Here is a 26,867-nt window from a genome sequence, read left to right on the forward strand (position 1 = left end):
GCCTCTCTGACGGCAACTTGCGTATGTTCCACTCGGGACGTAGCCCAGGAGCCACTATCCATGTGCCATTTTATATGCGCGTACTTCGCGGCGACATGCACAGTAGGCGCAGCGTGTCCAGAGGGAAGAGCAAGAGAGTAACCCGGATGCAGCTCACGCCTCATATACGACGTGTTTCGGCTATTCGTGTACTTGGATAGTCACTGTAGACGAGCGGACGTAGGAATTATTATAAGGCAAAGATAGGACGTTGAACGCTAGTAGAGCAAGGTAAAAAGGGGAATTGTGCAAGTGTGCTCGGGAGCATTCTTACGACCTATGCCATCGTCATAAGGCCTTTCCTTTTCATGCGTGCGGCCCGTCGACGCGCTCGAAGATCGCTGCCATTGCAGGACCTGACGATGCTTTTGGACAGTAGCATCTCTGCCCCAAGCACAGCGCAGGCTATGCCGTTGCCTGCCAATATCATCAGAAAGACGGAGCGGTGGTGCTCGAAGTTCAGTGTCTCCGCTTCTTCTTGCTGAACCTTTGGGCAGCGTGAGAAGTCTGCTCCCAGCGATACCGTGTCGTGGTGCCACTTGCTGACTACACCAGCCTCGTTCAGCCACTTCACCCTGCATCGATATTATCATTGAAAGAAATGTAAGTTCTCACTAGGAGCAGATGGTATACTCCTGACATGGTTACAGGGGCATCCTGAGTGGGAATAAAAAAGCGTTAGCGTCACGTGGGCCTCTTTCACAGTGTTGTCAGAAACAAAAATCTGATTATGAGGCAAGCTGTAGTGGGGAAAGCCGTTTAATATTGGCCACCTCTGGTTCTTTAACGTGCCTCTAAATATCTAAACGCGCGTGCTTTTTCGAAATTCATCGAAGAGTGGCCGCGGTGTCCGGAATCAAACTCGCGCCCTCGAGCTCAGCAACCCAACTTCAAAACCACTCAGCCACCGCCACAGGTGTCCCGCCAGCAGCAGCTTTAATCACCTGCCCTATGTCAAGAATTAATGTTTATGTATTGAGCGCATGTTTGCTCTTAGCTTAATGGCGCACTAAAGGAAAATAATGTTACGGGAATGTTAGCAGTATAGAAAGACTGTATTTACAATATATATACAAGATGAGTCAGAGTAGTTAAGATGGCTGAGCACCAACGACACGCAGCAGCCAGCGTCTCCCAATCTTCTTCCTCCTCTCTCTTCTTTCATCCTTCTGTAACAGGACCCTTCTATCCTTGTGTAACAGGACCCCCGGGTGGTGAACAGCCGTCTCGGGACATTGTAGGCGAAGAAGTGCGAGCGAAGCATGGCTTCAGCCGCGAAACATGCACGACGTCAACAGGCGTCTGACTTGAGGATGCATCAAATTCTAGCGGCGAAATCTCGTAATTTACGTCGTTAATCTGGCGTAGGACTTCATAAGGCCCTGTGTAGCGAGAGAGAAGCTTCTGAGAGAGGCCAACCGCACGACATGGTGACCAGAGGGGCACCCAAGCACCTAGCGCGAACGTAACGTCGCCATTGCACCGGCCATAACGCTCTTTATGTATATGTTGCGAGGCTAATAAACGAGATTGGGCGACTTGACCTGCCATGTGAGCGCAATCGATGACTTCACGAGCGTACTCGATTGCAACACGTGGCACAGAGGGAGGATGGTGTCAAACGGCAGTGTGGGGTCGCGACCATACAAACGATAAAAGGGTGAACTCGTCCTGACCTGACACCGCAGGATTGCGGTGTCAGGTCAGGACGAGTTATACGCGAACGTCACTTAGGCCAGCGTGGCGTCCCAGGTGCGGTGATCGTTGGAGACGTGCATTGACATCATTTCTGTGATTTTTCACTTGACACGCTCCGTAAGACCGCTCGTTTGTGGGTAGTAGGCAGTGGACAGCTTGTGCTCAGTGGCACAAGAGCGGATAAGGTCGTCGACAACTCAACACAAGAACGAGGGGCCGCGGTTTGTAACTATCGAGGTGTAGCGTTGTGGAGAATGACGTCGTGGAGGAGAAAATTGGCGACGTTTGTTGCTCAACTAGTCGGCAACGCCTTTGATTTCGCGTAGCGTCTCGCCTAATCGTTAACCAAGCCGATCCACTTATTCCCTTTAGTCGTCGTCAGAACAGGGCCAAACAGGTCAAGGCTACGCAAAAGAAAGGTTCAGAGAGGTCTTAAACTCGATGGAGTCTTCCGACAGGTGGCAGGGGAGGTTTCTTCCGGCACAGACCCAATCCGCAAGTTGCGAAATAACGACGCTCAAAGCGGTAGAGACTCGGCCAGAAGAACAGGCGTTGTACGTGTTCGTATTTATGCAAAATTCCAATGTGTCTCGCCGTCGGTGCATCGTGAAGTTGTTCGAGAACGACAGATCGCAGATGGCGAGGAAGGACAAGGAGCAACTCAGGGCCGCCAGCGTTGACATTAGGGCGGTAAAGGATGCCGTCGTGCAACACGAACATGCGGCACTTTTCATCAGTGCTGCCAGATTGCACAACTCCAATGATGGACTGTAAGGATTCGTCGTGCTGTTCAGACCGCATGTCGGTCATGTCAGTAAGAGATATCACGCAGGTCATCGGATCATGCACAGCAGAATCAGGGCGTCCACGGTGTGAGGCAGTCAGAGAGAGGCAGTCAGCGTCCTTGTGGAGGCGTCCAGTCTTGTATTTGACAGTAAAGGAAAATTCCTGGACCCGCAAAGCCCAGCGACCAAGCCGTCCTGTCGGGTCCCGAAGGGAAGACAGCCAGCAGAGCGCGTGGCGCGTGGTGGTATGTAACGACCGAAGACGTGTGGCCGTACAAATATGGCTGCAACTTGGAGACAGCCCAAACTAAAGCCAAGTACACCCGCTCGGCGATGGAGTAATTTCTCTCGGCAGGTGAGAGCAGGCGGCTGGCGTAAGCTTTCACGCACTCGATTACATTGTGTTGTTGGGCGAGGACAGCGTCAATGCCATGGCCGCTTGCGCCAGTGTGAAGTTCGGTCCGTGCATATGGATCAAAGTGGGCAAGTACGGGAGGGGTGGTCAGAAACCCGATGAGAGGGGCGAACACGTGAGCCTGCTCCGGGCACCATGAGAATGGCGTGTTCTTCTTTAAAAAATCTGTCAAAGGCCGAGCAACGTCGGCGAAGTTTTTGAAGATACGGCGAAAGTGAGAACACAGGCTGACTAAGCAGCACACGTCGGAAGCAGACCATGGAACAGGGAAACTGCCTATGGCGTCAACACTTTCCGTATCTGGTTGCCCACCGGATGGGTCAACGAGGTGTCCCAACATGGTATTCTGACGGCACTCGAATTGACGCTTCGTGAAGTTCAGTTGGAGGCCGGCTTCTCGGAAGACCACAAGAATGGCAGCGAGTCGGGTAAGGTGGCTGCTTAACGTGGGAGAAAAACAATAACGTCGTCAAGGTAACAAAAACAGGTGGTCCATTTGTAACCTCGCAGAACAGAGTCCATCATACGTTCAAATGTCGCAGAAGCATTGCATAGTCCAAAGGGCATGACTTTCATCTGATATAAGTCACCCGGCGAGGTGAAGGCTGTCTGCTCGCGGTACATTTCATCAACTGAACTCTGCTAATAGCCGGATCAAAGATCAATGGACGAGAAGTATTTAGTTCCGTGCAAGTAGTCCAAGGCGTCATGAATGCGTGGTAGAGGGTAGAAGTGTTTTTCGTGATCTTGTTGAGGTCGCGATTAGCGACGCAAGAATGCCAAGTACCATCTTTCTTTTTCACAAGGACGACAGGTGAAGACGAAGGGCTGGCTGAGGGCTCGGTGACCCCTTTGCGGAGCATTTCGTTCATTTCTGATCGAATGACTCGACGTTCAGCGTGCGATACACAATAGGGACACCGAATAATAGGATTCGTGTCTCCAGTGTTTATAGGGTTGTGAACAATAGTTTGGCCTAAAGGCCTGTCGCCGAAATCAAAGATGTCACTGTACGAACCAAGCAAGCTACGTATGTTCGTGGCCTGTGCGGAGGTGAGGTCAGGCGTAATCATTTTCACGAAGCCATCCGTAATGGAACCAGAGCTGTGAGCTGCAGTTGGCGCTAATACACCACTGTCGGCATTCAGATTATCAGTGTCAAATTCGGAACCACTAGAAACGCTGACCAAGAACATGCCGGCCGGAATCACTTGAGGGCACAGGCTAAGAGTGAGAAGCGGTAGAACGACGTCGTTATTGGTAACCGTGACCAGCGTATGCGGAACAGGAACGTTCCGGTTCAAAAACACGTCGATGATGGCGCGAAGCACATATTCACCGTCAGGAACCCGTGGCTGGGCGGCCAAAGGGACGTACGTAACTGCCTCCGATGACAGATACACATCGTACGCGAGCACAAGTGCGGTGGTGAGGGGCTCGGATCATCGGTGATTATAGGCAGGTCCAACTGAAGAACGCCGGTCGCGCAGCCGACGAGAGCAGGATGAGTAGATAAAGAGTCCAATCCAAGGATAACGTCGTGAGGGCAGTTGTCGATCACAGCAAAGAGAAGTAGGGCGGCAGGCTATACTTAAACGGGCAGTACACATTCCAAGAACAACCAGCACGCCGCAGTCGGCCACACGAAGCACTCGGGCAGCTGCTGGGGTGAGGACCTTCTTTAAACGTCTACGTAGGCTAGCACTCATCAAAGATACGTGGGCTCCAGTGTCGACGAGTGCTTGGAGAGCTCCGCCGTCTATTTTGACGTCAATTACACTTCTCCTTGTGGGCACAGACAGAGGATTTGCTGCAGCAGTAGGAAATGCAGCACCACTCTGAGGGCTGCACTTCTTCGTTTCCTGAAAGGGTGCGGCCAAAAGCCACAGGGGACAAAAGGCGACACCGCTGCGGCGAACGGGCAGATGGGCGACGTGTTTGCGGTGATTAGACTGGTGTCCGCTCAGCGACGGTGAGCGACTGTACCACGTGTTCCTGGAAGAATTGCCGGCGCTGCTAGACTCGGCAGTGGGCGAAACATTGCGGGCATTTCCATCAAAACGGCTCTGCTTGCACATATCGGCTGGTCAACTGCCGTTCTCAACTCGGTCGTGGCGCGATACGCGGAGAGAAGCGTCGGGGCGGAGCGAAAATAGTAGAAAGGCGTTCGTTTTCTCTGGGTTCGGCGAGAGCACAGACAGAATGTAAACCAATGTTTTCAAGTTCCTGACGAACTATGGCTTGTACGAGAGCAACTAAAAAAGTGGTAGCATCAGGGCTACGCAAACAGAAAACTGCGGGCGCTATCGCATCCAGTTCCCATCGACCGATTCGAACCACCTCCTCTGATGGCTACGCATGCTGCTTTGCGGGCTGATCTTCACACGTAGACGCTGCGGTAGTATTGGGAAGTCTGGCGAATGGTTGCAAGGCGCGTCGGCTTCTGGTTTGCGCGAATCGTCGGCACTGTTTAATGACGGCATCAACTGTAGAGCAGGTTTTGTACATGAGCAGATTAAAGGCGTCGTCAGCAATGCCCTTAAGCACGTGTCCGACCTTCTCAGCTTCTGTAATGCCATGATCGGCTTTACGACAAAGTGCCAGCACGTCCTGGATGTACAGGACATTGGAGTCCGTGGGTAATTGGGCACGGGAAGCCAGTTCCTGCTTTGCGACAATTTTACGGCCGGCTGGTTTGCCAAACAACTATGTCAACTTCTATTTACATTGGTTCCAGCTCGTTAACGCCTCTTCGTGGTTTTCGCACTACACCTTTGCCGTGCCTCTTAGGTAGAACAACAGGTTAGCTAGCTTAAGCGTTGGGTCCCATCTGTTGATTCCACTCACGCGCTCACACATAGCCACCCACTCTTCATTGTCGGCGCCATCGGTCCCGCAGAAGGTTCCAGTGCCCTTGGACTGCACAATGACAACTGAAGGAGACTGCGACGTAGCTGGCGACGATGATGTTGGAGGCGGCAACCATGTTGATCCCGCGTGCTCACCGTCATTCATGGTGCGGACGGGGATGCGACGTCCACTGCGGAGCTCGGTTTCCAGCTGTGGTACCCCGCACCTCCACCAATATTTGTTGGGAGTATAGTAGGACTGTATTTACAATATATGTACAAGATGAGTTAGAATATAGTTAAGATGGCTGACCACCAACAACACGCAGCAGCCAGCGTCTCGTGATCTTCGTCCTCTCTCTTCTGTCATCCTTCTCTTCTTTCGACCTTTTCCGCTTTTGTACCACTGAGCACAAGCTGTCCACCAGCTACCACCCACAAACGAACGGTCTTACGGAACGCTTCAACCGAACAATCAGAGATGCTGTCGATGTACGTTTCCAACAATCACCGCGGCTGGGACGCCAGGCTGCCTTGCGTGACGTTCGCGTATAACTCGTCCCGACATGACACCGCAGGATATTCACCCTTTTATCTTTTGCATGGTCGCGACCACACATTGCCGTTTGACACCATCCTCCCTTCTGTGCCGCATGTTGCCACAGAGTACGCTCGTGAAGTCATCGATCGCGCTCACATGGCACGTCAAGTCGCCCGATCTCGTTTATTAGCCTAGCAGCATATACAAAAACAGTGCTATGACAGGTGCCATCGCGATGTGAACTTCGTGCCGGTGCCTGGGTGCTGCTCTGGTCACCATGTCGTCGGGTTGGCCTCTCCCAGAAGCTTCTCTCTCGCTACACAGGGCCTTATGAAGTCCTACGCCAAATTAACGACGTAAATTACGAGATTTCGCCGCTAGAATTTGATGCATCCTCAAGTCAGACGCCTGTTGACGTCGTGCACGTTTCGCGCCTGAAGCCATACTTCGCTCGCAATTCTTCGCCTACTATGCGCCGAGACGGCGCTTCGCCACCCGGGGGTCCTGTTACGGAAGGAGAAAAGGAGAGAGAGGAAGAAGATCCGAGACGCTGGCTGCTGCGTGTTGTTGGTGGTTAGCCATCTTAACATATATAACAAAATATATATAACAACAACATAAAAACACGTAGTTTATGTACAGATATCACATGATCTAGCTGGTTTAGGTCCCACACTTCACGTACACGTTATTCCGCACTGAAGCTCGCAATGATAACGTATTGAAGAAACTGGTATTTTCACCCGAAGTGAGCAATATTGACCACAAGGTCAAGGTATAGCGCTGCGTTTGGACTCTTAGAACGGCGCTTAATATGTACGCGAGTGCAACGTATTCGAGCGACGCAACGCGCAAGAAAACTCCTGCAGGGTAAAGAGAACAGCCCGCTCGCAGCCTCCAGGCGTCTCCCTACGAAATCGTGATGAGCGTCGCTAGTGTCGTTGCAGGCTTCGCAACTGGATGGTGCGCGAGGCGAGCCTCACCAGAAACCATCGGCAGTATTCAGCCGCCAGTGGAAATGTTAGATAACATTAGTTTGACTTTTACTGGCCGTTGTGCTCAGGGTAGGGCATATGCGCAGCTAGCGTAGTCATAGTCACGTGCGCACGATGCGCTCGCCACCAGCGAAAAGCACAACGCTGCCCTGGCCCATCACAGGGCGATTTAACGTAACGTTGACGGCAGGTCAACTTCGCTTCGTATTTCTCGCCGCGACTGGCACTCCTACCCTCCGGAGGTCTTCTAAGCCCTTTGAGCGGGACAGCACGACATCGGCGGCGCCGACAGCGCTCTCGGCTTTCCTATAATCGCTATCGCCGTAATACAACTTCGTATTCTTCATAGGCTGCCAGTAATGGCAATGCTCTGTTCATCTCAAAGGAAAAAAACAGCGAAATATCATAATGTTGTTAAAAAATACTTATCATTATGGGAGGGGACGCATACGTAGCCGTGAGGTTTTGTTTTCCCTTGCACACCATATCTTTAAGAAACCTAATGGGTTCTCGAGGTATCCATGCGGCCTTTGTAAATATATTGTTGCAGGAAGAAAGCAGGCCCACGAGTGTAGAATAAATTATATTTGCAAGCAATATGCAGGGTGTTCGACATAACTTAAGCCAAACATTAAAAACATGCGAATGCCACGTAGCCGTACACAACCAAGGTGATGCTTTTTTGCTGTCCCTTGGACATAGCCTGAACTTTTTCCATTCCACCCTATTCGATGATTAGTTCTAATTAGTCAACCGAAATATTATGCTTAGATGGAAAATGGCAATGAAAAAATTGCCCAGCAACATGAAGAACTTTCCACAACATGAAGAACTTCTGTTGCTCAATACGTGCTCCATAAAAGTGTTTTTCAAGCGTGGAAGAAGCCCGTGAATACACGCAAAATGCCTGGAGCGGCCAGTCGTGCGGCAATTTTCATTCTATCAACAATCATTCTGTGAAGCTCTCACATCCGGCAATTTGGTTTCCGCGTCTTCGTTTCTGCATCACCAGTACGGTCTTTTTTTCTTTCCTTATATCTACCACCATGGCTGAGGATGAGCACACCGCCACTTTGCGCTTACCCTATAGTTCACCTTGATTGACTGGTTGCAGCAAGCCTTCCCAAATACGGGGTAGCGTCTCCGAAGAGTAGATCGCCTTCAAGACAATTATGCTTTGATCGCAACTTCGAAATGATCATCCTCGCTGCAGGAATTCAAGCTAATGCGGTTTCTTAGATCGCAGGCTGTCCTGCTGGTCCTGTCGTGCGTGCTCCATCTTGAGTCCCGGTGTTCTGCGCCTTGCCTTGCCCTTACTAATTCAAGCACGAACCAACTAGCCCAAGCAAGAGTTTTACTACCTCTTTGTTGGCTATTTACGTTGAAAACTGCTGTGTAGGTTACAACTCGTAAAGTTTCTCTTCCACTTTAATTATGGTTTGGTGGCGTTTTTTATGCAATTGCCCTGTCGATTTCGCTCTCTCTCTGTTGCACATTCCCTTCTATAATGTTTATCAAAACAACGATGCATCGGACATCAAAGAACCTCTTATTCCCCCATGAGGTGGAGCGATTTCCTTAGCGTGTGTGGTTGTGCACAATAGCTTCTTTCTGCGTTTTCTTTTTTTCACGTCCATATTGTAAAAAAAAAATTACACAATTATAACTTGTTAACAAAACTTCTATGTTTACACAGACCTCATAGTGGTGGTCTCACAATAATTCAATTTAAACAGCTATCTTCGTTATATGACGAAGGACTGCGTCTAGTATCGCACGAGACTTCGAAGCACAAGTGTACGACGTGTGGAAATGCAGTGCAGCATGCTTAGAAATGCGACACGAAAATCCTATCGTTCTTATAAAAGAGCCCTTGGTGACATCAATACCGCAGCTGCTTCTCCTCTTCGCCATTAACGCGCTCAGCGATCACGTGAGCAGGCGGACACCTTCGACGCTTCGCGTAAGTGCAACTGACGCATTTTTCACGAAGTTGCTCACCTTTTCTCCCATTTCTTCATTAGATGCATCACTGTGCTCCGCTCCCGACTGTAGTAGACGACCAACAGATTAAAGAAGAATCGCTCGCGGGAAATGTAGAACTCGTGGTCCGGGTAGCGCTTGCACAAGGCGGCCAGCTTGTACATGGCCGTCGTACGATCGCTGAGAAGCACCGCCTTTCCCGCTGATACTTCGTCTAGCACAGCCGCTGAGAAGAGCTGGCGATAACTCAGGAAAGAGGAGGGCTTCAGCATGCGGTACACCTTGCGGTCGTAGTCACGCGGCGATATCTGCGCAGAGTCCGCGAGGGTTTACTGGGTGGTTATATGTTGGAAGATAGTTCAGCACAGTGCGTTGGCGGGCTAGTTGGCGCGAATCCATGAACACTTTGTTAAGCGCAAAATCACAGGCGCAAGAAAGACGACAGGACATGGCACTGAGTGACAAAGAGGCCGGTTTTGTGATAGCTCCGTCTGCTGTCTTCAACAAAAAGCCATTGAGGCTGTCAACAAGAACTTCATTCTGGCAAATGAGAAAGCTCAGAAGGTAAAACACAAAGCCATTTCTTTGTTGGAAAGTATAGGCCTCACCAAGATTGTGAAAGATGTAAAACAATGTAAGGTGCTCGCTCTAGGGGTTTTTTTCACTGCAATAACGCACAAACCGGATGTGCCTTTCCGTACAATAGTCAGTGAAAACAACTGTTGTCAGGTTTTGGTTAGCCGCTTTTTGCAAAAACAGTTGAAGCATTTAACTATTGACGATCCTTATGGCATAAAGGATTTTTTCGATGTTGTTTCCTTTCTGGAAGACAACCATTCAGTAGCCGACATTTTTTCTGTTGACGTCTGAGATCTTTACTATTCAATACCGCATGATGAGCTATTTCGCTGTGTGATGACGTGCATCGAAGAAAGTGGCGAGGTAGATTTTCGCAATGCGACCGGGTTGTCTTCGGAAAGTTTCATGTCCCTTCTTGAATTTTATTTAAGTGCAACTTTTATCCTTCAAAAATAACCTTTTTATCCAGAAAAATGGTGTAGGTATTGGTTCATGTGTGGCGCCTGCTCTTTGTAATATTTTTTTATCGTTTGTCGACAGTGCTCTTAAGAGTGCCTTAAACAATGACTCAGTTCAAATTTTTAGATATGTTTACGATTTTCTTGTTGTGATAAAACAGACTAACAACGAATGCTCAGTTACGGTAGCTGACATTTTAACTCTGTTCAATGACAATGGCAAGGGGTTAACTTTCACACATGAGCTATCTAGGGACGGTGAACTCCAGTTTTTAGATTTGCAGCTATCCTTACAGACAGGCAAAGCCTGTTGGATGTACTCGCCACGTGCACGTAAGGAACTTTTACCTTACGCGTCTGCGCACTCAAAGACTGTGAAACGCGCCATTGCTTTGATGTGCCTAGAATCTTCGTTAATGAAATCTTGTCATCACTCTGCGAACCAGAGTTTCATTGCACAGCTAAATAGGCTGCAGGCTGCTGGTTATCCAAGTGTGGTGGTGACGTCAGTCTCGGAGGTATTGCTTCAGAAACTGAAAGGGAAGCGGCACAAAAGTAACTGCATTACACAAAAGAAGAGGCCTGAAGTTGTGCCGTATTGCCACAGAGTGGCTCACAATCTAAAGAATGTCGCCACTAGATACCAAATTCCGGTAGTGTTTTCCGCTCCTCAGAAACTGTCAATGTTCTGCAGCCGCATTTCTAAAACAAGTAAAAAACCTGATTGCGAAGACAACCACGTGATGTTTGTAGATTGCAGCGTCGGTGTGGTTTATAAGATTCCCTTGTCATGTGGCAAAGTTTATGTAGGGCAGTCAGGCCGCTGTGTTATCGAGCGCCTTAGAGAACATGAGCGATCCATACCAACAGGCACAGGTTCCCATTTGGCTCAGCATTGTAAAACATGCAAGTGCAAACCCATGTTTCGTGATACCATAATTTTAAAAAGGAGCCGTGACACCACCGCCCGAGAGTCATCAGAAGCATTTTTCATTCAGTCATTGGGGTCACAGTGCATTAGTGTGCCTTCCTTAACCTTGTACAGCGCTGAATTTGGTTTTTTGGATTCTGTCGCATAAGTGCGCTCTTGGGATCGGATGTTGGTGGCTCCACCGCATGGTGCTCACTGCGCATGTTCCTCTGGTTTGAGCGGTCTATAAAGGAGTGACGCAATAAAATGTCAGTTGAGAGTAGCGCCTTGTCCTGGTGGGGGTCGTCTTTCTTGTGCCTGTCGTTTTGCGCTAAACAAAGTATTCATATATGTTGGAAATACGAGATTGCGTTCTGACCTCATAAAAAGTAAGCAGGTCGTCAGAGTTCAGAGCAGTTTAAGTAAGTTAGTGATTTGTTTAGAGAACACGAGAAGACCAGGAAGGAATTACATTTAAGTGAGGGATACAGTCCATACATTGTTCTTACGCCATGTTTTATTAAAGGCAATACTATTAAACAACCAAAGAGAGCAAGAAAGTTGTTACTCATAAAAAAAAAAACTGAACGAAATGCTGTCCCATAACGTAAAACATTTAAGGGCAGCTAGCAAACTAATACAACCTTTGACTTCTTTCCCGGCTAGGTGCTGTTGTATACAACAAGCGATGAAAAAGATTCGTGGTGCCGCAAGATTCATATGGAGAGGAATTGCAGCGAAGCTGTTTAGGCTGCATGCATCAGCAGCGTACAATATAAAATCCTACATTCTTTTCATATTGCACCACACTACACCGACACAAGGGCCTCCACGGTCGCCGCACGTACTTTTTTTTTTGTACGTGGGCCGCTGTGCCTGGGCCGCTGTGTCATGAAAGCCATCTGTGACGAGTATAGAATCCACCGCACCTCCGTGTTTTCGCTTAGTTTGCGTTGATACCATCGGCAGCACGAATGTCAATTCCCTCGCTGCTGTTGCCGGGCTTACAAGCTACAGCGTTTTGACACCAGTGTTTCCCCGATCGAATCAGATGTTTTCATGTTTGCTTGTGCGCGCGTGACACCATGTTTGTTAATTAGGTTAGTATGCCTATGTTTACAATTTTATTCGGCCGATAAAACTACTATCTCTACTTACTATACCTCTCCACTAATTTGCTATTGTAATAAAGGCTTCGACTTTCGGGCGAAACTGCGACTTCTTTTTCTCGTACGACACCACACTACGCCGACACAAGCGCCGCCGCGGTCGCCGCAGCTCCCGTGCATCCGCCCCAACCGCTGCCGCGACGCAAGTGGCGTTAAGAGGAAGCTTTAGCCCGAGTGCTCTTAATGCATGCAAAAGGAGAATTCGTTTTTTTCTCGACAACCACGGCACCAAACTTGACGAGATTTGTTACATTTAAAAGAAAAACATGAAATCTAGTAACTGTTCGCTTCGAATTCTTTATTTAGGTCGTCATTTTATTTATTAAATATTGGCAAAAATAGCCGATCAACCTTCCTATTTCTGGAACCTATACGGCACACTTGTAAGCTTATTACTCCTGATGAGCACGAGTTTGAGATAAATTATGCCTACTATGTCTGAGTGACGTCTCTCAATGGCCACTACTCCCGCTCTCGTCCACAAAGGTACTGCTGCTCAGCTACGCCGAGCTGAACGCCAACCAAAATGCTAAATTTAGCTCCATTTCCATCATTCCTTGCAGGACAACGGCGCGCTCTCTGTGCACGCAACATATGCATGATCATGTAATGACTTCTTTCCTCTACGCAATAGTATGGCGCATGGGCGATGGGGTGACATATTGACACGGTACTTATCTTTATCGGGCGACAACTTTTCGCCGCCTAACAAATATCGCACAGCGCGGGACGCGCCTGCATGTATCCGAAGTTTCTGGAAAGTTATCGATGCTTCTATCCGCTGTCTGTTGTCGCCGAACATTGTGTTACCTGATTTCATCGCGTGACGCGAATGGTGTAGAACTTTGTGGAAGGCACGCGGGTCCCAACGATTAGTCTGGAACATTCGACGACTGCTGTATGAGAGCCGACGCGCTTGACCCGCTGATCAGATTTTCGACGATCGCCGGCCGTGTTCGCCGCTATCGTTGTGCTATAAGTGTAGCCTGTTTTTGTGGGCACAGGTTCACCCAATAAAAGTTAGTTTTGTCTTACACAGTATTGCTACTGTGTTCTTGAACGTCACCATCACGTGACAATATATATAAGCAATAGTAGCGTTACGTTATACGCAATTTTACCAAGCGACTCCGTAATCTGACAAAAATTAGAGGTTTCACGTCCAAGTAAACGATGATCGTCGGCGGGTTGCAATGGTGAGGAAAAGTTTGTTTAATATACGACAAGGAAAATATTGAAGCAACAATCCTAGAACAAAGGAGATGCAGAATTCGTGCTGAAATGAGACAATAAAGGTCAGAACAAATGGCATGTAATAATCTGCTTCAACCGTGTAACGTTGTTAGTACGAATTCCTTCTGCCGTATCGCCTTTGTACGCTGTGTGCAGAATGATATCGTGGCTTTGGCAGGTAAAACCCCCCAAGTTAATTATTTACGCCAAAGTCGTGCAGGAAACCGACAAAACATTGCGGCAAGAAGGATTTTGAAAATGTTGAACAAACTTGCTGAAGCACTTCTGACTGACCCTGTTCTGCAAGCGGCAATAATATGTATACGGTGTCTTAGTAAAAAGAGTTGGAAGGTTCTTGTTCTCAGAATCAGTATGTCCTCACGAAAAGGCTCACTGATTTCGTTGCTTTTAGTGTTTTTAGTGCTTTACATTCGGTATATATTTCAGGTAGATGGATGCTAGACTATACTAACAAGAAATTGTCGATGTCCTTATGTATCGCGTTCCTGCATAGAGTTAACTCTCGCATGGAGGCAACGTTCTGTACACTTCTCATAATTCACTGAAAAAGTACAAATGCTCAGTCTGTTGTAAAGCTGTACACTTTTCATGATTCCGAAAATGCAAGAAAACGAGGTTATATCAATTTTAAAAGGGCAAAGTTATGTGGTACCTGAGAGGTCTAGTATATAGAGAAAACTCACCGATAGCAGCTTTGGGTAAGCGGTTCCTCCCATCATGTACACATTCATATCGTGGCGCTCAGCCAGCTGTGCTGGAGAATCCACACGCTGGCCTGTCGGTTGACGCACTGTTAGGGCCGCCTTCATTTTGGCAGTGAAGAGGTTGGTAACAACCAGCATGGCTAGGCACCAGAAGGCGATCACAATGCGCGAGGATGATTGCCGAGCCTTTACTGGAGCGGCTGTGTGAAAAATGAAAGCAACGTATTTAGCAGCAGATGACTTACCATGCTCAAGGCTACCCTATTGGCAGAACGGAATCTTTGGAGTTTCTGTCTACCTGACGCACAAAAATCATGCTAAAGCGAACTTCTGACTGTAAACCAGAGTACGGCTTAAAGAGACACTGAAGACGAGTAATAAGTCGACGTGGACTCTTTAAATATCATTCCAGAAACCTCGCAATGCTTGTTTCGTGCCAAGAAAGGACTTAGTTTACGAGAAAATAGCATCTGAGGGGGGCGAATATCATTTTTCGAAATTCAAATCTCCCGCCACCCAACCGGGGAGTGGTGACGTTACATACGCCATCACCACCCTTCGCTGCCTTCGGCGAGTAAAACAACGCCCGACAGACGATGGCACCGAGCCAAAACAGAGTGGTGGATTCGGCGCTGCAGCTGCTTTTTGGTCAAGTGGCGTAGACCGTTCGGGCATCCCGCGACATAACATGGAAGTGAAATTCTGTGCCACTTGCAGTGTGTGCAAATTTCACGAGCGAGCAAAACCAGCGCAGCACTACGCGATAACGAAATTGCTGAAACGCGAAAGCGTGGGGGGCGCAGAGTCGAGCGAAGACGATACATTTCGCCCGCCCACGTCGTTGTCAAGGGTCATTTCAATTAGTTCTTTTTTTCTAAAATGAAAAAGAACTGGATAAGCATCATTTTATTTCGTCTTATAATACAGCACAATAATGATTTTTTTTGCAAGGAGTGGTTGAGTCCTAGTGACATAATTTAACTGAGGGAGTGCTTTCGGCATTGAACAAGTGCTTGAATGTCCCAGGGTTGGTCTCTAATCATGTCCTACATTTACCTCTGTTTCTCACTTATTAAGGCCCTGTTCGCAATAATATTGACGGCTTAGAGATTCTCAAGCACCAGTCTATCACTTTAGCTTGATTAAATATTTGCGCAACAATCATTTTCAGATCTGTGTTTTCAAACTTGAACTTGTCTATCCAAAAACTAACGCTACTTGGACAGTGACCCTCACACAAACCCATGATTATCGAATCCCTGTGGCACAGAATAGTAGGATTGAGATCTTTGGCACCCAGCGTGCTACTTCTTTACGTAAGGGGAGATATACGGACTCATAACAAAGTACCACTTCAACACATGGCCAGGCCAATGGGTGACAAATAAGTCATGTGGAGACACCTTCAATTAAGCTGTTGCCTACGGTGCTTTGCCTCTAAAGACAAGACAACAATATTAACATAACAGCTGCAAGATAAACCTGACACTAATACGTGAAAAGAAGGGCGCTTCTTTCAATCTGTAAGATACCCCGTCATTGAGAAACAATACTGTTCAATAAACTGTAAGAGTGACGTCACGCTAAGCGCATATCACATAGAGGTCTGTCTCTGTGGACGTCCGACCCATCCAGCAGGCAAGCGATTTGTCTTCGTTTTTTTTTAAACCGATGAAGTAAAAGTGCAGAAACTTCTCGGCAAGCGCAAGAGGCGAATATGTATTTTTCAGCATATGCTGCGGGTGGGTAGGTGGGTGAGTAGTCTCAAAAAAACCCAAAGTAGGCAAACAATGCTCATCGCATTAAAACCGATGTGTGTGCAATTGGGAAAGACCAAGAAGAATAATCTGATCGTGCTTGAAACACGGAGCTGGTTAAGCGCCTTCGCTTCATGTGTCAACTTGTCGTAGGCGGTGGGACGATGCCTAAGTTTTTGTCCGTTTATTTCATATATATATATATATATATATATATATATATATATATATAACAAGTAATTGACCATCGTGGTTTAGACACCATGGAGTACATTTTCCAATCCCATGCATGCTTTCTCTGGGAACACCCACTCTCACAGTCATAATTTGCTGAGTCGTGCAGAAAATTTGCTTAATTTAAGGTAATTAATGCAATTTCTCTGAGAGATTCTTCGTTTATTGTGTTATTTTTTATTCCTTTCCATTCTTCTTTCAAATTTCTGCTTGTTTTAGTAATGAATCAACATCTTTATTACCATCCGTCTCTTGACGAATTCCCGACAGTGGGTATGCCTTGCCATCAGCAAACGATGGCCAAACCAAAGCCTACATGCTTGTATCCTGTTCAGGTCAGTCTTGCTGTGTCACAACTGTCCCTAAAGTGAAATTCCAGCTCTTTTATTTTACATCTTATTGCACAAGAAAATTTGGCTGTTCACTATCTGTTAGAAGTAATAACAAGTTACAATCGAACCTAGCAGCAATGACCATGCGCAGCACTATTATGTGAAGTGTACTTGGAGGGTAGCAAATTTGTCCTGTCGGTTTCTTATGTTCCTAGGTGCTAAGATCTTTACGTGTGATTTCACAATTGTCGAGCCACCATAATTGGTCATAGCGCAACTGCTGGGATCCCCGCCTTATATTTAATTGGCCGCACCCTGGATAAGTGCTGCGAGGTTCAGGTTTCTACGATTGTAATTGTGACGCTTAGTCACTTGCCCGTTGTTAGAGCACCTGAGTTCGCCTTAAGGTACATGCAAGCGTTTTCAAATAAGGCTTCCTTTGCTACTTGAACATGCTTTACTAAATCTCTTGCTGAAAAACAAGCTTATGTACGGATTCTGCCTTACCGAAAACTCTTATATGAGCCCAGCTTACTATTTTGGGATTCGGAAGGTTTCATAACTTTTCCGTCATGCTGACTTTTTCTTTTTTGGAATATTCTAAGTAACAATACTGTAAGCAAGAAAAATAGCCATGTTAAACTGCTGAACCAAGCAGTAAAAATATTAAGGCAGATACAGGGCGTGTGGTTCGGCTAACAAAATCATACAATAAACGGGAAAATCTAGAATTGCACCTGCCTTCAAGAAACACGCTCGCCAGCAGCTGAAATATGTTGTCTTTTAACCGGAAAAGAAATGTTAAGCGAGAGCCCGGAACAAGAGACAAGATGACTGCAAATACGACGAGCGATCCAAGGAGGGACCCCCAGACCTGCAATTATAAAGAATAGCGATGAACAAAACAGGATCAGAAGTGCACCATATAAAGCGCACACTTGCATCACAAGATGAAGTATGTGTTAGGTGTTAGTTTACGACTTTATTCAAAGATCAAAGCGCGAAAAGGAATGTTGTTCCAATTCAGGTGTCCTGAAATGCAGATGAAACGATTCAGACTATCGGTAACAGGCTGGTAACTGGTACTAAATAAAATAGTCAGAAAACCTATCTCCTAGTATGCTGTCAAGTGACTTTTTTCTTTATCTATTCAGATGTTCCGCTCTCGAACACGACTTAAGAAACCATTCTACGAAATCAAAGCGCGGTTTACGCTTCGTGACACAGATGTTGCCTTGTGAAATAAAAACTTTTGCTGTGTGTAAGGAGTAACATTATCGTGCTAATTTCAGACCTCGCCCGCACAAGAAACAGTGAAAGTGACTGTACTGAAATACTTCTATTGGTTTTACGATGACCAAATTTACAAAGGTTGCATGTCTAACATCAGCTTTATTGCTATCACTGAAGGAATGCTCTATTGACAAGTGCAGCACACCTGCAATATCAGAAAGCATTGTGATACAACTTCCACGTTCTTTTTACACCACACTTCACTATTGCTTATATTATTAGTGAACCTCCTTTATTATAAGTGAGATATATTTTAAATGTTGCAATGTTTAATAATTCCGGTCTGCATTACCGAAGAACAGCATACTCGTGCCGCAAAAAATACGCTGAAGCTGTGGAGAAAATCTCGGCAATTGCGTTCGCAGAAAGTCGGTAAGTTTCTGTGGACGAAATCAAATCTCATTCGAAGCTCCCCTATCTACCCAACGGTATGAATTGTAAACAACTTTCAGCGCCAAAGCCCCTTGTTTTTCTACGAAATTTACTCCGCGGATAATCCCAGAATTTTAGTAAAATCTTTGGCAATAACGATCTCGAACAAAGATATCATTCGCAGGAACGGAAAATCAGATCAAGTCAGCTATACCGACCATACCTACACTCAAGAAACAACGGCATGCTCGAATTATTTTAAACAATGATTTCCGTACTTTCTGTTCCCACAGCTTGGGAGATGGCTGCTGAGTGCTGTCTGCAATGATTTCTAAGTGTCGAACACACTGCAAACAAGCACCAGACGTGTTGCCTTTCGACATATACTGTCACCGTGATAACGTCATCCTCGTTCCAGCATCTTAATTCCAGCTTCGCCCTGCCGTTGTCAACGTACAGGCGTCATCATTCCATTATTATACCGTTCCTTCGCCGTCACTCCGAGAATTGTGATCACGTTATCATCATGCCGTCTTAATAACGTCGTATTCACACATTGGAGCGTTCTTGCGCCACCAGTCTATGTTCGGTGAGGCATTTTCTTGTCGAAATGCACCCAAATTTGTCTCTTGATATGTATTTGCAAATGGACGCTAATCTAGAACATGGTTTCTCGCAAACACGAATGAAAACTTTATGCAAAACGTATGTCACAGCAGATTGAATCCGCTTAGCTTTATAGTCTGGTTACCACTCGTAAAATGGAACCATGGTCGTCTGACATGAAACACTATTCTCGACACTTGAGAAGTGGTGGGTGTGAAATCTGGCGGTAAATTTGATGCCTGGAGGGTGCATGAAGTTAGCGCACTCATCGGGCCACTGAAAAAGTTTGGATCTGCAAGCCGATACGATGACGGTGTGCTTCCGCGGCTGCATATGTTGTTGAAATCTTAGTTCCTGTTTCTGACCAGACGTGCTCGGCAAAATGTAAGCGTGATTCGGCTGCAGCCTTGCCCGGCTGGTCGACTGCCAGTTCAGTGTCCACCATGGTGAGGCGATGGATTCTAGGTGATTTACAACTGACAATCTCGCTTGACGCTCTTGCTCCAGAGTTGAAAAAAAAAAGAAGATCGCAGATTTCCACTACCTTCAGCGAAGCTATTTCTTTCGAGCAGTTGTGATAAGAAACTCAGTTTCGTGTATTTATACCACATGTTTCAAAACCTTGTCTGCATATAGTACTTTTGAGTAGGTGTTTGAAGAGCTCTTTGCCGAATATTTTGTTTGATTCACACGCATTTAACTTACCATGCAGATTTGATCTAGTGCTCGCCCAATTTTCGCTCAATTTGATCCTGGTGGCATTTACACTTATTCAGTATACTGGGCATTTACACTCGCTTCTTAGTTACGAAAGATTAAAACATCGCTTTCCAAGTTATTTCGAGTTTGGAGTCACGAGCTATGTAAGTCTTGAAATCGAATAAAATAAATCAAATGGCCAGGTTATGGATGTGTTATGATTTGAATAAGTCGGTGCCGTAATAGGTGTCGCAGTCCACAAAATCGGTTCGCAGCCGTGGCGGCTGCACTTCGATGAGAGTGAAATGCAAACAAACAGTCGTGTACTTGTATTGAGACGAACGTTAGCGAACCCCAGGAGGTCAAAATTATTCCGCAGCATTTCCCTCATCGCGCAAAGGGAAATGCTATGCGTCACAACGCAGGGTCGGCTCATTCTTACCAAACTCGGCTCTGCACTCCGCCCCCAGTTTAATTCAGGAGAGACAGTGCAGATGACTCGGGAAGTCGCGCAGCACATTGTGGTTTCCCCAGTTCCAAAAAAATATGAGTTCGAGACACATATGCGAGGCACCGAAAGGCCCGAGCGAGGGCCTTGCACCGCAAATTTAGAAACCAACCAGACGTATGCTACAGGGAAGCGAGTCAGGCGGGCAGTGAGAAGTATACGGTGGTAGCCACGAACCAAAATAGTGTGATAGTGCCATCGGTCAGTGCAAAGTCTGTCAGCACGGCGGAAGCCACAGCGATTGGACTTGGCAATTAGGCATGTGGAGAATATGGAGATATCTGCGGCCATACTCACGGACTCACAAACCGCCTGTCGCCTGTACCTATCCGGGATGGTCCGGCACTTAGTGCGACATCTTTGAACACCAAAGAGAGGCCCCGAGGGATTATGGACACCCGTGCCCCAAGTTAAACATTCAACATGCGAGGAGTTGCCGACTTCAAACACACGCCTGCCCAAACCTTAGCCGGATTCACCACAACCCTGACGCCCGTGGTGCGGGGACACGCCAACGTTACCGCGCATCACATGGATGTGTCAAAACAGACCGAAACATATAAATTTCGCACAACTAAAAACACAAGATTTCAACAGGCAGTGGGAGGCCCGGCTTGCTGACAAAAATCAGGATGGCTAACTGGCTCTCCTTGACCAAGCCCAGCGAGCCGCTCGCTCCAGTAGAGCCCTGGACTAGGGGCCCCTACTACGGGACCTCAAATTTTGTTTTATTCTACAAATTTTCTCTCTCGCCCTTCACTCTCTTCCATCGTCCCATCGTTTATTTGGTACCTTCAACTTCCTCACTCGATTCACAGCAACATACCCAATGAGTGTTCTAGAGGGAGCAACACACCTGCAACTTTACATGAGAAACACCGCTTTATATTTCTCCTCAAAATTAGTAAGTTTTTAACTGCTGAGGTAGAAACGTTGTCAATGCATGTGTCTCTTTGGAGTATTCTTTGCCTTGAGACATACTTATGCGAAGTGACGTCGTGATTATTGTGATTATCCTGCGAAGGAAACCAAATGATAAGCATGCTTTGTTTTTACTGAAATTGAAGCAGTTTGGTGCTTGATTTTGGCGCTCTTCAATTTTTGCAACTTTCCGAATGCTTAGAACGTTTTTAATTCAATATATGACAAGAACAACTCATCCGAAACATAGTAATAGCTTCATACATGCGTCAGGATGCATCACACTGCATCCGGTAAAACATTCATATTTAAAAACAAGACTTGTTACAGATGTCGGTTTGAGGTGCTCAGATTTTGTGAATCTCGGCAAGCAAAATTACGTCTAAAAGCTGTGAGCCTCATTGACGAATCTCTATACGCTTTAATTAGCGGTTAAAAATAGTAGTTGGCTTATAGGACAACCAAATATGCGGAACACTTCGGATAGTTTATTCATTACATTGCACGTTCTAGGCTTGAGTAGGTAGTATAATCTTAGTAGGACCTAATGAAAATAGCGCAGACGAAAAAGCTACACTTTTTTCCTCAGTTTGACTCTCCTCAAATATGTTTGCCCCAGAGAAGATTCCAGCGCAGACCACAAGAAAAGAACCAAGTTATTTTTATGCTCAAGTTTTCTTATAAAATTCGAATCTTTTCGTTCTGGCCGATTTTGCGTACTACAAACTCTTTACTTTTGGATGGTTCGCATCAAAATTTAACAGGCCTCTTTCTATTTTTCTGCTGATGCACATGCTTCCGGACATACTGTACCCACATAGCAAGTGTGACTTTGCGTTGTCCGTAATCTTTTCGGAGCTTCCCGTAACCACTGCCTCTTACAGACCTTGAAAACTAATTTGCAAAGACGAAATCTTATTTAACAAAACTTGTCGCTGGGCTAGTTGGTTTGTTACATAAAAACAAAAGTTACAACGCCCGTGCATGTCGTTTGTGTCTCACTTCTTCCCCGTCCGTTTAGCGCCATAACTTTTGTTGTGAACTCTTATTGTTCTGAAGGTACCACGCACCTCCGCGCCAAACACGAAGAACGAGTTGGCGATGCTGGTCTGCTGCACAGTGTCTTTGCTGAAGCCTCCCACGATGATCATGTCTTCGTACCACATGGGGTAGCTGGCTTCGGCCAACCTGTTCCTCTCGGCAGTTGGGCTGAACAGTGCAAAGGACACGTCGCATTCCTGGGCGATGCCGAATTCATAGTTTCAAGTCAAGATACAAAGTCGTCTGTTCAGTAAGTTATAAAAATATATAGTTTCTTTATTTTACATTTAAGAAACGCAAGTAACGAAGGATAGAGAAGGAGGAAAACAAACGCATTTGCTAAACTAAGATGTATTTCATATAAGAGCTAACTTTCAATGCACACAAGTCTCTGCCGCACTGGAGGACTGCTGTATATTTTTTTCCACTCGGAGTTCTTCCACGGGTACCTAAGTCAAGTTAATGAGAGTTTTGCAATCCGCACCCAAAGAAGCGTGACTGCTGCTGCCAACATTCAAACCGGCCAAGCCGCAGAAGCATCTAATTGGGTTAGGGTAATATGTTACTTCGGGAGAAAATGATATAAAGAATGGCCCTCTTCTCTGTGCCAGCAACATCGATACAGCTCCTATCAAGGCTTTCAAGACATGTGCCCCGGCCCGGATTTGAAGTCACTCGACCACAAGATTATAATGACGCTTAGTCATTCAGCCAGACGTATCGTCCCCTTTGGGGCACGCGAATGGCTACAAGTCAGGAAAGCAGGAGCCCGACACCACAAAAACGAAGTGCTCAGTCAAGGTTCTTGAAATATAAAGGAAGTATTGAGTCATTTGTCATTTTCACTGAAATAAAGTTCAAGATCTGCCGTCCATTCTTTGAAAATTGGCTTCCTATTATGCAGTAGAAACTTTTTCGCAGAGCAAATAATTGGGAAAGGGATTTGAAAATTATGTTTGAGAGCTGCGCAATACAGCGGCACGGATCTAAAGAGAGACGACGCCCAGTTCGCGAAAAAGATGTGTTCCCACGCTTACCAAATCACGTGATTCCAGACTATTCAGCGGAAATAAACAGTCGGGAAAACAAAGGCTGACAACACATCAATTTTCGTGAAGTCCACAAAATAAGCAAAGCCCAATGACAATTCCGAACTAAGTATACCTCTCCGATTGGCACAAGCGAAACATGTTGCCGTCATCGACCTCAGGCTGATGAAGCTATTGCACAGTCAAACACACAGCTTCAGCTTTTTTTTTCTTGTGTGGATGGCCTCCATGATCTCCAGCGGCAAGGTATCTTGATGCCTAAGGTAAACAATCCAGTGCTGACGAGTAAAACCGGCTCGCAGCCGCAACGGCGGCGAGGTGCCTGAAGGTGGGTATATGCAAAGTTCTTCATGTAATCATTGTAATCTCTGAATGGAATATCAACACAACCGCCTTAGCTGAAATAAAAGAAAGACCACAATAAAATTGTGTCCAGTAAATGTCGTTACGTTTACAAGACACATAATTAAATTGGTGTTTTATGCTTCATTACTACAGACTACGCCCTTTGAAAGCGCACGCTTCTGAACTGTAGAACGAATTGAGCTTAGCGTTTCTCTATTCTTTTATTGCCAGAAACACTACATTAGATGCAAACTCTAAAGACAGTTTTTAGTAGTCTGTGTTAAATGCGCGCGAATTATGGTTTCAGAGGCACATTCTCCCTTCACGAAATTATTCGGGTACTTACAATAGGTTATTTTTCATTTCTATGCAGACTAGTCACACGCAGATGAAGCGACTCTGTCTGAATACGCAGCTTCTGTCAAGCTGCCAATACGTCTAGTGTCTGTTCTAGCCACAGAAGTGTCTAAAATATACTGAATTTTCTGTCGGATCATTCGAAACTGGAAGAACATGGATCACCGCTTCGTCTATTTTGGCTGAAGTTGCAAACCATTGGCCTTATCTCATGCAACAACGTTGAGCCCTAGGGATCCGCCATAACAGTTGTAGCGAAGTCCTAACTTCGCTGACAAAACTGTTCTGAGAGACATATGCCGGCTTAGTGGATTGCAATTTCGATTAATCGCATGCTCATTAACAACTCAGCCTCCCTTAAAAGTGTACTTACGGGCTTCATGACTAGGGGAAGAAAATAGGTGTACAACGATGTCCATGCCCATATCTCCAAATTTATTCAAGAGCACCTATGACCAGATCTTATAGAAATCATCGTGGATACGTGATAGTTATGTATATGATAACAAAAAAGTTGCGGCTTCACTCGAAACGCGTTGCATCGATTGGGATAGGAAATCAGCGGACAGCTACACGAATTAAGTATAGTAGTTTTATCGGCCTTTATAGACTTGTGAACATAGGCAAACTAGCAAAAGTAACGAGCATCGCGTCGCGCGCCCAAAAGCAAACGCGAACATATCTCACTTGATGATCGCAGAAACTCTGTCAAAACGCTGTGTTGAGGACCCACGGCAGCAGCAGCGAACGAATTGACCTTAGTGCTGCCGCTCGCATCAACGCGAACTAACGCGCGAAAACGCAGCGCAGCGCCAAGCATTTACCTGTCGCAGACGGCTTTCAAGATGCAGCGCTCCGGGCGGGCGCGCACTGCCGCCCGGCCCACCAGGAAAAGAACACCTCACCGCCCCCCCCCCCCCTCGCCGCTCCCTAACCTCCCTCTGGACCCTTGAACGCGATGGAAGGCGACACAATTCTTCCTGGCTTTCTGCTTTTGCGTGCTTGAGATTCAGCCGTGATTGTCGGTTCACCCTGGCACGCCTTCCCTCGCACATGCAGCACACGACACGCGGCGATGCTTTTATCGCCCTTAGACATTATACGGAATCTCACGTTGATGCCGACGGCAGATATGCGCCTGGAGTCTCCGTTCAGTTGATATCGCAATAAAAACAAAGTCGCTCGCCTTCGAGGCTTCGAACCACGTACCTCACATCTGGAGACCAGCCTCAAAGAATAAATAGGCTCCTCTACCCTATTCCTTACCCACAATCCATGGTGGCGTGGCCGCGGCCACCGCACTCTAAGAACAAGCATATTTGGTAGCATATATAACTGTCATCAGGTACGCTTGTACAGGAGGCCTGGGCTGAGGCCACCTGTTTAATAGTAGCTTAGCAACATTAAGGGTTTTATCTCTCTCTTTCTACTTTCGCGATCGCACCCAGAAGCTAGACGCTAGTGTTCCAAGCACAGTGAAATGCTCAGTCACCAGCAGTGTGTGCTTAGTTACCAGAGCCATAATTAAAACCTCTCCACACCAACCTGACTGCACCTCTTCCGCAGGATCTTGCCCAAGCATACGCCCCTGTGGCGAATAACCGTACACATCGCAAATCATCCTGTCCTCCGGACCACCGAAACCGCCGTTTCCTGTCCCATAAAACTTTCTCCTAAACGCTGTGCCATGTGGCTTACTGAATGCACCAGCGCTATGAACCAACTATAGGATGTTGATACCCGCCTAGGTTGCTTAATGCCTATGGTGTTGGGCTGCTAGGCACGAGTTCGCGGGATCGAATCCTGGCCACGGCGGCCGCATCTCGATGGGGCGAAATGCAAAACGCCCGTGTACCTAAATTTGGGTGCACGTTAAAGAACCCCATGCGGTCCAAATTTCCCGAGTCCCTCACTACGGCGTACCTTATAATCAGATCTTGGTTTTGAAACGCAAAACCATGATGATGACCATATGATGACCACGATGAAACTGTATGTTGTTGGGCTTATCCGTGCTCCATTTCAATTTTCCTTTCTTGCATCCGCATGCCTCGAGAAGACTGAAGCACTTATTGACGTTCTGTAAACGCACGAACACGTCAGGTAGTTCTGTAAGTTTGCCTTCTAAACTCATTCTTGGTGATCTGTCCTCACTACATGGGTGCTGGAGATACCTTTAATACTTTGACCTTCACTTTATGATTTCTAAGCCACAGGGTGGCAACTGGTTTAGCCTTGTTTCAGGATGGTCTGGCCCAGACTGGTCGTAACAAAATACTGCATCGAAGGCAAAGAACCCAACGGACAGAGATAGCACCCAAGTAGCACCGTCAAAAGAAGCGTCAGGCGGACGGCTTCTGAAACGAGCAAGGAACGCTGTGACCACGCTAATTGCGCACTGCGGGGTCATTGCCGACTACGGGCAAGTTGCATATTTCCTTGTGACCGCATTCGTATTTCCTGTATCATTCACCAGCATCATCTTCTACTTTCACAAAGCTGTTTCGAGAAATAAATAGCCCTAAATTATTGTGCCTGATACTCGTCAGGAGAAAGATGACTTACGTTTCTTTGAAGTTCTCCGAGAAAGCCAGTCCACGAACCGTTGGGCAGCTTCATTCCCCAATTGTTTATAGGCGGGACGCTGGTCTTGTAGCTGAGCCATGAGCCATGCAAGTGCGAATGCATATTTAGTTGTTCAGAAATATCAATTTTTTTAAAATAATAACAATGTGGGCAGAGGTTTACAAATACTCGGAACTTCTATTTAGTGCGCTGTTAACATAACCCGGTAGCGGGTAGAAAAGTCATGCCAAAATAGGTAGCTGTATATGCAAGAAAGAGGATGAACTGTTCGATTTCGATTAGCTTTAAAAAGATCGTAAAAAGCTTGAAGCACGTGTTAGTTCTTTCTCGTTTGGTTTCCCACGTGGCCAAACTTCAGTATGAGAGGGAAAAAAATAAATGAGATGGG

General features: G+C 46.6%; 1 protein-coding gene across 1 annotated transcript; it reads right to left on the reverse strand.

The window, feature by feature from the left end:
* Positions 1-316: 316 nt before the first annotated feature.
* LOC142583639 (glutamate receptor-like) lies at positions 317-26,512 on the reverse strand. The gene is made up of 6 exons (XM_075694132.1): positions 26,459-26,512; positions 22,172-22,339; positions 17,444-17,576; positions 14,359-14,579; positions 9,324-9,613; positions 317-614 (listed from the first exon to the last, which is right to left on the reverse strand). The coding sequence occupies exons 1-6, from the start codon at positions 26,510-26,512 to the stop codon at positions 317-319; spliced, it is 1,164 nt and encodes a 387-aa protein (XP_075550247.1).
* Positions 26,513-26,867: the final 355 nt, after the last annotated feature.

This window comes from Dermacentor variabilis, chromosome 5, assembly GCF_050947875.1.
Source record: "Dermacentor variabilis isolate Ectoservices chromosome 5, ASM5094787v1, whole genome shotgun sequence".
Classification (NCBI taxonomy): Eukaryota; Metazoa; Arthropoda; class Arachnida; order Ixodida; family Ixodidae; genus Dermacentor; species Dermacentor variabilis.

Bases quoted from the DNA above. Each gene is read 5' to 3' on its own strand.
- LOC142583639 (XM_075694132.1), bottom strand. From the start codon at position 26,512: ATGAAGCTGCCCAACGGTTCGTGGACTGGCTTTCTCGGAGAACTTCAA. The intron at 17,577-22,171 runs GTGCGTGGTACC...TTATAATTGCAG, and splicing joins TCTTCGTGTTTGGCGCGGAG to GTCTGGGGGTCCCTCCTTGG. The intron at 14,580-17,443 runs GCAGGTGCAATT...TTTTTCACACAG, and splicing joins GGCGAGCGTGTTTCTTGAAG to CCGCTCCAGTAAAGGCTCGG.